Source organism: Hippocampus zosterae, chromosome 18, assembly GCF_025434085.1.
Source record: "Hippocampus zosterae strain Florida chromosome 18, ASM2543408v3, whole genome shotgun sequence".
Lineage (NCBI taxonomy): Eukaryota > Metazoa > Chordata > Actinopteri > Syngnathiformes > Syngnathidae > Hippocampus > Hippocampus zosterae.
Genome location: NC_067468.1, coordinates 3,308,656 through 3,320,795, shown reverse-complemented (window position 1 = coordinate 3,320,795; position 12,140 = coordinate 3,308,656). Strand labels below are relative to the sequence as shown.

General features: G+C 49.0%; 1 protein-coding gene across 2 annotated transcripts in view; it reads right to left on the bottom strand.

Annotated features, from left to right (window-relative positions):
• The window catches only part of slc12a2 (solute carrier family 12 member 2), a 111,349-nt gene that overhangs the window by 18,381 nt on the left and 80,828 nt on the right, over positions 1–12,140 (bottom strand). For both annotated transcript variants that reach the window (XM_052050062.1, XM_052050063.1), the window contains exons 15-17: positions 6,910–7,009; positions 5,117–5,228; positions 4,690–4,830 (exon numbers count right to left, since the gene is read on the bottom strand). In XM_052050062.1, the coding sequence (XP_051906022.1) occupies positions 4,690–4,830; positions 5,117–5,228; positions 6,910–7,009 (353 nt within the window). The remainder of the gene's footprint in view (positions 1–4,689; positions 4,831–5,116; positions 5,229–6,909; positions 7,010–12,140) is intronic.

Here is a 12,140-nt window from a genome sequence, read left to right as displayed (position 1 = left end):
CTTACCTTTTTAAAATCAATCCAAAAAACAGTTTAACCTTTCCTTGACTGAATCTCTTAGCAGGCGTTACCTATTTAGCACTCCTATAGCGATTCTAGAATTGATAAAAATGCAAATATTGTGTCGCATAACGAACTATATTGTTCCTAAGTCACATAAAACTTATTATGAATGGCCCTCTCGTGTTGAAGAATAACACACAGTCGAAAAACTTTTTAATCGCGACATAAAACCTCCAATCAAACCTTAGTGGTTTGATAACTTCCCCTGTATTTGACATGGTGAGGAATTTTTCTGTAAGGTGTGTGAAAAAGAAGGATAATCAAACACTGACGAGCGGAAAGTCGGCCAGGGCTGCAGAGGGACTGCTCCAAAGCACTGAAGACCACAGGTATATATGTCACGTTTCAATTGATTTCTTATTCCGCTGAAACATGTCAGGTAAATAACAACCCCTCGACCCCCTCCCTCAAATGTGTGGGATAAAGGAACCAACAACTTCAATTATAAGTAAGAGACAGATTGAACTTGATTCAGTATGAATCCTGCATGTTTTCCATCTCTCCCTGCTCCAACACACCTGACTCAAATGATCAAGATGTGTTGGAGCAGGGAGAGATGGAAAACATGCAGAAAGAGGCCACTGAGGACCAGCCTTTGATACTTATGCTGTAAAACCGATCAATCGCGGTGGGCCCGTAGTCCGCGGACTGGTGCCAACTGCAGGGTGTAAGATGCTGGCAGGGAAAGCCTACATGGAACGCCATAACAGGTGGCTGGCATAGTCTACCGAAACATCTGTGCGGAGTATGGACTGGAAACCCCAAGGTCAAAATGGGAAACACCTCCGAAGGTGGTGGAGAATGACAGAGTGAAGATCCTGTGGGACTTCCCAGATCCAGACTGACAAGATGGTAATGGCGAACCAACCAGATATCGTGATCATAGATAAAGGGCAGAGGAAAGCCGTTGTAGTGGATGTAGCGGTCCTAAGTGATGGAAACATCAGGAAGAAGGAACATGAGAAACTCGAGAAATACCAAGGGCTTAGAGAGGAGCTGGAGAGAGCCTGGAAGGTAAAGGTGACAGTCGTGCCTGTGGTGGTCGTAGCACTCGGGGCAGTGACCCCCAAACTAGATGAGTGGTTGCAACAGATCCCGGGAACAACATCGGATATCTCAGTCCAGAAATGTGCAGTGCTCGGAACAGCAAGGGTACTGCGCAGAACCCTCAAGCTTCCTGGCCTCTGGTAGAGGACCCGAGCTGAATGAGGGACGGATATGAAATATGAGATATATGACTCTCCCTAAAATACATTTCCAAATATTTTGCTTTTTTGGCTCTCTTAGTCAAAAAGGTTCCCGATCCCTGCACGAAGGTAGTCAACAATTTACTTTTCACAAACCCAGTCTTGTATCTTGTTTATTATTATTTTATTTTATTTTTTATGATGGCGCCCCCTGAGTGGCTGCCACTCCAGCAGCGCATATCCCTGTTTGAGTTTCTTTTCGTCCTTTGACTTTATTTATTTCTTCTTCCCATTTTGTTTTGCATGGTTTTGTACCCCAAATCTACGGGGGCGGGGAGCGGGGGGGGGGGGCAGCTTCATTTCTGCTCATCTCCTTTATTTGCTTTATTCTTTTTACGTATCCTGTGAACGATGATCCCGATAGCACATGCAACTCCATTGTTTACAGTAAGGACCAGCTGTTAGCATGGCGGGCTAACAGCGGGCTACTGGCCGCTGACAAACCGGATATCCCACGCGAGTTGAAGAGGAGGACACGAGGGTGTCGAGCCGGGAAGGACCGCCGCACAAGGAGGAGAAAGTACAGACATGTCCTCCCGTCCGTCATCATGGGGAATGTAAGATCGCTCCCTAACAAGATGGATGAGCTGGCGGCGCAAACGCGACATCAAAGGGAGTACCGCGAGGCTAGCCTAATGCTACTCACGGAGTCGTGGCTAACAGCGATCACTCCGGACACACATGCTGAGTTGGAAGGCTTCCAACTCATACGTGCGGACAGGAATGAAGGGAGTGGTAAGAGAAAAGGTGGCGGACTGGCTGTTTTTGTGAACGATAAATGGTGCAATCCGGGGCATATCACGATCAAAGACAAACTCTGCAGCCGGGACATTGAGTTGCTAGCCATTAGCCTCAGGCCCCATTATCTCCCGAGGGAATTCTCACACGTTATAGCTGTGACAGTGTACATCCCCCCGTCGGCTAATGGAGATGCAGCTTGTGATGCCCTGATAACTGTCGTGAGCAAGCTGCAAACAGTCCCCCAACGCCCTGCTGATCATCTCTGGGGACTTCAACCATGTCTCTCTGTCATCCTCCTTTTCAACCTTCACGAAATATGTAACCTGTGCCACTAGAGACAATAAAATTTTGGACTTGTTTTATGCCAATACCAAGGAGGCATATGAACCCCTCCCCCGCCCTCCTCTTGGAAGAGCAGACCACAACTTGGTATTTCTCGAGCCTGTGTACAAACCTCTGGTGCACAGGCAGCCAACTGTGACCAGAATGGTCAGGAAATGGTCAACAGAAGCTGAAGATGCTCTGCGGAACTGCTTTGAGACAACCAGGTGGGATCTCTTCAGCGAGGATTATAAATAGCACTGCAATTTATCCATTTTGTATTTATATTGCACTTAATTGTACGGTGTTAGTTTGTTTTTTTCTTCTTTCTTCTTTCTACCCACATTCTTGCTGCTGGAGGCTGTAAATTTCCCCAGTGTGGGACAAATAAAGGATATCTTATCTTATTTGTCTGTTTTTGTCCATGTTAGGGTGCGTGATGACTGGTGCACATAATGGCAGGCATGTGTGCGTGCATTTGTGTGTGAAAAGTAGATCTTTTGTGAAAACAGGTTGGGCACCCCTGCTATAAAGCATGCGAATATTTATTAAATTCAATTCAATTGTATTTATAGAGCACTTTCGAACAGCCATCGCTGCATACAAAATGCTGTACATGGAGCAATTTAAAATGTACAATAAACAGTAAAACAAATCGGTAGCAAAGACGCTAGAAAGCACCGAACAGTAAAACCAAGAACAAATCTAAGTCATGCTGAGTGGAATGCCAAAGAATACAAGTGAGTTTTGAGGAGGGATTTGAAGATGGGCAGCGAGGAGGCTTGCCGAATGTTCAGTGGGAGGTCATTCCAGAGAGAGGGACCAGCAACAGAATCCCGTTGCTCCCCTCTGAGCCTCAGTTTAGTTCTTGGTACTTCTAATAATGACTGGTCCGCAGACTTAAAGCGCCGGGCAGGTGTGTAGGGGCGGATGAGCTCAGAGAGGTAAGGTGGCGTGAGGTCATTTAGAGATTTGAAAACAAATAAGAGGATCTTGAAAATAGCTCTAAAATGTATGGGGAGCCAGTGAAGGGATGCCAGAGGAGGAGTGATGTGCTCCCTCTTACGAGTACCAGTCAAGAGGCGGGCAGCGGCATTCTGGACCAGCTGAAGGCGCTTAATGGTGGACTGGCTGACTCCAAAGTAAAGGGAATTGCAGTAATCGAGCCGGGATGTGACGAATGCCTGAATTACTGTCTCAAAGTGTTCATGAGAGAGGAGAGGTTTTACTTTGGCCAGCTGTCTAATGTGAAAGAAGCTGGATTTAACAAAGGCACCAATTTCCCGGTCAAGTTTGAAATCACTGTCCAGTTTAAGGCCCAAGTTTGAGACTGTTGACTTAAGATAAGGAGACAGGGGGCCCAAGTCTACAGGATGGAATGTACAAGGGCCACTGGGACCAAACAGTATCACCTCTGTCTTCTTTTCATTGAAATTCAAGAAATTTAGTGCCATCCAGGTTTTGATTTCTTCCAGGCAGGATCGAAGTGGCCTTAAGGAGAAGGCGTCTTTTTTGCTTAGTGGGACATAGATCTGGCAGTCATCTGCATAGCAGTAGAAGGGAATACCATGTTTCCTTAAGATGGAGCCCAATGGGAGCAGATACAGCGATAACAGCTGAGGCCCCAGAATTGAGCCCTGTGGAACACCACAGGGGAGCAGTGTGTGACTCAGAGCAGCCAAGACTGACACAAAAGGTTCTGTCAGCTGAATAGGACCTAAACCACTCAAGAGCACTGCCGCCAATGCCCACCAAGTGCTGCAAACGAGTCAGCAGAATACTGTGATCCACTGTATCAAATGCTGCAGTTAAGTTCAATAAAACTAGACACACATGGTCTCCAGTGTCATCTGCCAGGAGGATGTCATTAGAAACGCGGAACAGGGCTGACTCTGTGCTATGCATCGTCTTGAAACCTGACTGGAAGACCTCCAAGATGTTATGTTCATCCAAGAAAAAATTCAACTGCATGTGCACCATTTTTTCCAGAATTTTTGAAATGAAAGGCAGTTTGGAAATGGGGCTGAAACTTGACAGCACATCTGGATCAAGACCAGGTTTCCTGATCAAGGGTTATTTTGCATAATACAGGTGTTGATAACATCGGCAAAAACTGAGAACAAGTTAGTACTGCTGAGTTCTAGCGCAAAACTCTTCCACCCTCTCAGTTGTCTTGATCTTTTGGGTGGCAATAAATGGGGACAAACCGATGCAGCCAAGGGAAAGAATAAGTCACCCAAACCTACTACATAAGTGCTCATTTCTTCAGAAGCGATTCAGCGCAATTGACACTTTATGCCAGAAGCCTGTCTTCCTACCTGAAGGAGGTACTGGGTTCCCTGCCTCATGTCTTCTGCAAACACTGGCGTATAGAAAGCCTTTGTTTCATTCTTCAGCAGCCAACGCTGATACCGGGACTGGTCTGTTGACAGATCTTTAAAGTTTGGCCTTCTGTAACCCTGGAAGGTGGCACAGACACGTATGGGACACAGTAATGTAAATAAATGAAGCAATAGTAGTAGTAACAATAATAAGAATAAAACATACTTAATTGGCTATGTTCATTTATATAAATGACAGCCGCATATTATTAATCTGAAAAATATTGCCAGAACGGCATTTATTTTCACATTTTTGTCTTTATTTAATGGGTGAGGTGTATCCAATACTGTTGCAAATGCATCACACTAATAACATACGATACTACTGTGTGAAATTTTCTGCCAGAAAGAAGAATTTGCTCACCGTGCGAACATGACCACAGATCATCAGACCAACATTCTTGGTAAAGCTGTGGACCAGGTCCAATAGAGCTGGACGGGAATTAGGGTAACCAGTCATCACCAGACACTGGGGTCTACAATAAAAAGCAAAATGTACAGTACATAATTGCTGAAGAAAACAGTTTTTATTTTTCTGTGGTCTGGTCTTAGGATCCCTCTGAGAGCCCTCATGTTACCATGGTGGATGGGCTTGTATGTTCCAACGAACCGAGGAGCTAAGTGGTCTGGGGCTTCATGGCCCTGGCACTGTCACCCATGGCTAACAGGTCCAAAGTGAGGGACCAGACAAAACATGATTCCTATGATACTTGTAATGCCATCCTTCCATCCATCCATTTTCCGATTCGCTTATACTCACAAGGGTCGTACCATTGAGTGAGTGTGAGCGTACCATCCACGCTCACACTCACAACTAGTGACAATTAAAAGTGCTCAATCAGCCTGCCATGCATGTTTTTTGAATGTGGGAGGAAATCGTAGTACTCGGAGAAAACCCACTCAGGCCCGGGAAAAACATGCAAACTCCCGCACTCCCCTTTGGAACTCTCTTGTTCTGCTGGGGGACTTCAATACTCATCTAGGCAATGACATTGAGACCTGGAAGGGCTTGGTTTGGAGGCGCCTCTGATCAAAACCCAAATGGTGTTCTGTTACTGGACTTTTGTGCTCATCACAGATTGTCCATAACGAACACCATGTTCAAGCATAAGGTTGACCACATGTGCACTTGGCAGCAGGACACCCAAGGCAGCAGTTTGATCTTTGTTTGTTTTGAACATTCAGGTGAAGAGAGGTCCAGAGCTGTCAACCACTTGGTCATCTGTTATATCTGATGGTGGGGGAAGATGCCTGTCTGATCTGGCAGACCCAAACACATGGTGAGGGTTTGCTGGGAACATCTGGCAGAATCCCCTGTCAGAAACAGTTTTGACTCCCACTTCTGGCAGAACTTCTCTCATGTCCTGAGGGAGGCAGGGTCCAAGTGGACCATATTCCACACCTACAATGTCAAGGTGGCCGATCAGAGCTGTGGTCGTAATGTGGTCAATGTAATCACCGAACCCACAGGTGGACACCTGCGGTAAGTGATGCTGTCAAACTGGAGGAGCCATATCAGGCCCTTTTGGCCTGTGAGACATACGCTCCCACTCTCAGATGGAAGCGGACGAAATGAGTTTCCTCCGCAGGGTGTCCGGGCTCTTCCTTAGCGATAAGGTGCCTTTCTGGTGTGGTGTTCAGGGCATGTCCCATTGAGAGGAGACCCTAAGGATGACCCTAGACCCACTGGAGAGACGTCTTGAAGCTGGTTTGGGGACACCTCGGGATCGACTAGGTGGCACTGGACTAAGTGGATACGGAGAGGGACTCTGCTTCCCTGCGTAAACTGCTACCCACATTATCCAACTTCAACTTCGGATAAGCGGAAGAGAATGATGATGATGATAGTGAGGTTGGCAGTATTGGTGGGTCGGGGTGATTATCTAAAGCAGATTAGCACAATCAAAGCAAATATGTTAATCTCTTTGGGATTATGGATAGGTGGTGAGAGGACATGAGAATGAACCCTGAGGGCACACAAACCACCCTTAAGACACAATTTGATTCATTTGATACTGCTTATTAGTTTCCATCTGATCTGTAACTGGTAAAATAACCACTCAAAATAACCACTCAGCTTCTGATAACTTCATCTAACCATAACACGAAGATGATCCACATAATTTCAATGACCGCTAAACGAGTTGTCTTTTATACCTGAAATTCTTAATGTGGTCTTCCACTCCACTGAGGTGCAAAGTGTGGGTGAGAGCCTGATGGTAGGTCAAAGCCTGGGTCGATGAGCCCCAGTTTACATCTGGACGAGAGAAAGTATGCAGACAGAAACACATATTGGAATTAAGAAGTGTGTTTGTGGGTCACTCTGCTGAACCACAGGGCATCTACCACATGTGGCGTTACAGGCAATAAAAAAGTCTTGTATGTATGTATAGCTGCATGTCAAACTGTGCACACAGGTGTGTTCCAAGTCATAAACCCTGTGTTACATATATAGAGGTTGGAAGGGCACACTGCAGCGTGACAGTGATGTATCACATGAGGACTTGTATCAACTCCAGTTTTTGGACGAAGTGTTATGTGTCAGTGAGGATCAAGACCATAACGTGTACCTTAATATTCTGCAACATTAGGAGCTTGAATAACTACGGTATAATTATTCAACCGATTAAAGCTAAAAGTGAGTATGCAATTCACCACGATCATGTGAAACACCATTTCTTTAAGTTGAATGTGTTTTTCCATTAGCATATAAACTTCTGGGCCTTAAATTTAACTGAATACAATGCCAGATTAATTTTTGCATAAATTGTTCATAAACTGTGGTCTTAATGTGAATCGCACAAATACTCTTCTTATACCAGTACCATTCAACAATTAGATATAATAAGTACAGTGCACTCCGCTTAATAGAACACCATTGGGCCGAAGCGCTTCTGTTCTACTAAGCGGGGTTTCTATTAACCGGAGACACTTAGGTACACCTTCAGACACGTCGACGACCAAGTTATGCACGCAGAAAACCCCCTGCTGACGAGTTAGAAGAGATATTTCGACTGTGGACGTCCATATCTTTAATCAAACAACAACTTTAATCAACTTCAGTCAAACATCTCAAATCACGAGAAAAATTTCGTTACTTTTGTCTGGAAACAGGAGTCCGTAATTTTGCGGTTGACTTCCCTCTCAATGCGCTGGATAAGAGGGAAGTCCTGGAAACCGCGGGCGTACCTTCTGAGAATCCGGCAATGCATCGTATCGTCTGAGTATGTCCTTCTTATCCGCAGGTGATAGCCCTCGTCTCTTGAATGAAGTTGAAGCCATTGTGACGTGCCTGTGTCTATGTGTGGAGTGACGCGTGCTACCTGTTACTGTATACGGCTAGAACTACGGCGTTTTCTCGCGATAGTGGTACAGTATCGCGATAGCTACACTTCGTCTCTCTCTCGTCTCTTGAATGAAGTTGAAGCCATTGTGACGTGCGTGTGTCTATTAGGGGTGTGGAAAATAATCGATATTAATCGATACATCGATGCGCACGTCCGCGATCCGAGTGCATCGGCTCATTCACTGGGTACGATGCGATTGACGGGTGAAATCGCGATTCATCCATCCATCCATCCATCTTCTACCGCTTATCCGGGGCCGGGTCGCGGGGGCAACAGCTTTAGCAGGGAAGCCCAGACTTCCCTCTCCCTAGCTACTTCTTCCAGCTCTCCCCGGGGGATCCCGAGTCGTTCCCAGGCCAGCTGGGTGACATAGTCTTCTCCAGCGTGTCCTGGGTCTTCCTCGGGGTCTCCTCCCGGTGGGACATGCCCGGAACACCTCACCAGGGAGGCGTTCAGGAGGCATCCGAATCAGATGCCCAAGCCACCTCATCTGGCTCCTCTCGATGTGGAGGAGAAGCGGCTCGACTCGGAGCCCCTCCCGGATGACCGAGCTTCTCACCTTATCTCTAAGGGAGAGCCCGGACACCCTGCGGAGAAAACTCATTTCGGCCGCTTGTATCCGGGATCTCGTTCTTTCGGTCACGACCCATAGCTCGTGACCATAGATGAGGGTTGGAACGTAGATCGACCGGTAAATTGAGAGCTTCGCCCTTTGGCTCAGCTCCTTCTTCACCACGACAGACCGATACAACGTCCGCATCACAGCAGACGCTGCACCGATCCGCACTCCACCCTTTTCCGACTGAGGACCATGGTTTCAGATTTGGAGGTGCTGATTTTCATCCCAACCGCTTCACACTCGGCTGCGAAACGCTCCAGTGAGAGTTGGAGAGTCCTGTTTGAAGGAGCCAACAGCACCACATCATCTGCAAAAAGCAAGGATGCAATACTGAGGCCACCAAAACGGACCCCCTCAACGCTTCGGCTGCGCCTAGAGATTCTGTCCATGAAGGTTATGAACAGAATCGGTGACAAAGGGCAGCCTTGGCGGAGTCCTACCCTCACTGGAAACGATTCCGACTTACTGCCGGCAATGCGGACCAAACTCTGACATCGGTGGTATAGTGACCGAACAGCCCGTATCAGGGGGTTCGGTACTCCATACCCACGAAGCACCCCCCACAGAACTCCCCGAGGGACACGGTCAAACGCCTTCTCCAAGTCCACAAAACACATGTAGACTGGTTGGGCGAATTCCCACATACCCTCGAGAACCCTGCTAAGGGTGTAGAGCTGGTCCACTGTTCCACGGCCGGGACGAAAACCACACTGCTCCTCCTCAATCTGAGGCTCGACTTCCTGACGGACCCTCCTCTCCAGCACCCCTGAATAGACCTTACCAGGGAGGCTGAGGAGTGTGATCCCTCTGTAGTTGGAACACACCCTCCGGTCCCCCTTTTTAAAAAGAGGGACTACCGTCCCGGTCTGCCAATCCAGAGGCACTCTCCCCGTTGACCACGCGATGTTGCAGAGGCGTGTCAACCAGGACAGCCCCACAACATCCAGAACCTTGAGGAACTCTGGGCGGATCTCATCCACCCCTGGGGCCTTGCCACCGAGGAGCTTTTTAACCACATCGGTGACTTCAACCACAGAGATAGGAGAGCCCACCTCAGAGTCCCCAGGCTCTGCTTCCTCGTGGTGCACTGCTCCCCCCTCCTGAGACGTCGGATGGTGGACCGGAATTTCCTCGAAGCCGTCCGGAAGTCGGCTTCCATGGCCTCACCGAACTCTTCCCATGCTCGGGTTTCTGCCTCGGCGACCACCGAAGCTGCGTTCCGCTTGGCCAGTCGGTACCCGTCAGCTGCCTCTGGGGTCCCACAGGCCATAAAGGCTCGATAGGACTCCTTCTTCAGCTTGACGGCATCCCTTACTGCTGGTGTCCACCAGCGAGTACGAGGGTTGCCGCCACGACAGGCACCAACCACCTTACGGCCACAACTCAGATTGGCCGCCTCAACAATAGAGGCACGGAACATGGTCCACTCGGACTCAATGTCCCCCGTCTCCCCCGGAACATGGGAAAAGCTCTGTCGGAGGTGGGAGTTGAAACTCCTTCTGACAGCGGATTCCGCCAGACGCTCCCAACAAACCCTCACAATACGTTTGGGTCTGCCAGGACGGACCGGCATCTTCCCCCACCATCGGAGCCTACTCACCACCAGGTGGTGATCAGTTGACAGCTCCGCCCCTCTCTTCACCCGAGTGTCCAGAACATGCGGCCGCAAATCCGATGACACGACCACAAGGTCGATCATCGAACTACGGCCTAGGGTGTCCTGGTGCCAAGTGCACACGTGGACACCCTTATGTTTGAACAAGGTGTTCGTTATGGACAGTCCGTGACGAGCACAGAAGTCCAATAACAAAACACCACTCGAGTTCTGATCGGGGGGGGCCGTTCCTCCCAATCACGCCCCTCCAGGTCTCACTGTCATTGCCCATGTGAGCATTGAAGTCCCCCAGTAGAACAAGGGAGTCCCCAGCAGGAGTACTCTCCAGCACACCCTCCAAGGACTCCAAAAAGGGTGGGTATGCTGAGCTGCTGTTTGGTGCATATGCACAAACAACAGTCAGGACCCGTCCCCCCACCCGCAGGCGGAGGGATGCAACCCTCTCGTCCACCGGTGTGAACCCCAATGTACAGGCACTGAGCCGGGGGGCAATAAGTATGCCCACACCTGCTCTGCGCCTCTCACCGTGAGCAACTCCAGAGTGAAAGAGAGTCCAACCCCTCTCGAGAGGACTGGTACCAGAACCTAGGCTGTGTGTGGAGGCAAGTCCGACTATATCCAGTCGGAACTTCTCTGCCTCACACACCAGTTCGGGCTCCTTCCCTGCCAGAGAGGTGACATTCCATGTCCCAAGAGCTAGCTTCTGCAGCCGAGGATCGGACCGCCAGGGTCCCCGCCTTTGGCTGCCGCCCAGCTCGCATTGCACCCGACCCCTTTGACCCCTCCCACGGGTGGTGAGACCATGAGAAGGGGGACCCACGTTGCCTCTTCGGGCTGAGCCCGGCCGGGCCCCATGGGTGTAGGCCCGGCCACCAGGCGCTCGCCAACGAGCCCCACGTCCAGGCCTGGCTCCAGAGGGGGGCCCCGGTGACCCGCGTCCGGGCAAGGGAAACTGGATACCATCGATTTTTTTTGTCATTAAGGGGATTTGTGAGCCGTGCTTTGTCTGGTCCCTCACCTAGGACCTGTTTGCCATGGGTGACCCTGCCAGGGGCATAAAGCCCCAGACAACTTAGCTCCTAGGATCATTGGGACACACAAACCCCTCCACCACGGTAAGGTGACGGCTCACGGAGAGGGAAATCGCGATTCATCACGATGCATTGATGGGTATCGGTGAAATCGCGATTCATCACGATGCATTGATGGGTATTAGGGGTGTGGAAAATAATCGGTAAAATCCGATTCTAGCAACCGTTTTGACGGGTGAAATCGCGATTCATCACGATGCATTTGGTGGGTATTGGTAAAATCCGATTCTAGCAACCGTTTTATTCATGTTAAACGTCACCTATTTGCCCTTTCCTAGGCGCAATGAATGCACCATCATTGTTTTGCGTTTTGTGTTGAATACGGACGGTACACAACTAGCGAAACATGGAAGTTAGCGCAAGCAGCAGCGAGGAAACTACTATATTTAATGCAGCCGCAACCTTCAAATCTTATGTTTGGAAATACTACGGCTTCGAAAAGAAAGACGGAAAGCTTGATAAAACCTCCGTAATTTGCAAGAAATGTCGCACTAAGAAGCCATACAACGGCAGCACCACAAATATGCAGACCCACTTAAACCGATGGCACCAGATCACCGACAAGTTTCCCTCCCGCTCCCCCGCTTCCACGCCCAGTTCCTCGCCGGACACCGGAGAAACTCTTGGTAAACCAGGTCAGGATCAGAAAAAAATTGCCTCTTATTTTGGGAGTCCCCTTGCAACTCACTGTGACCGCGCAATGGCTATAACTAAGA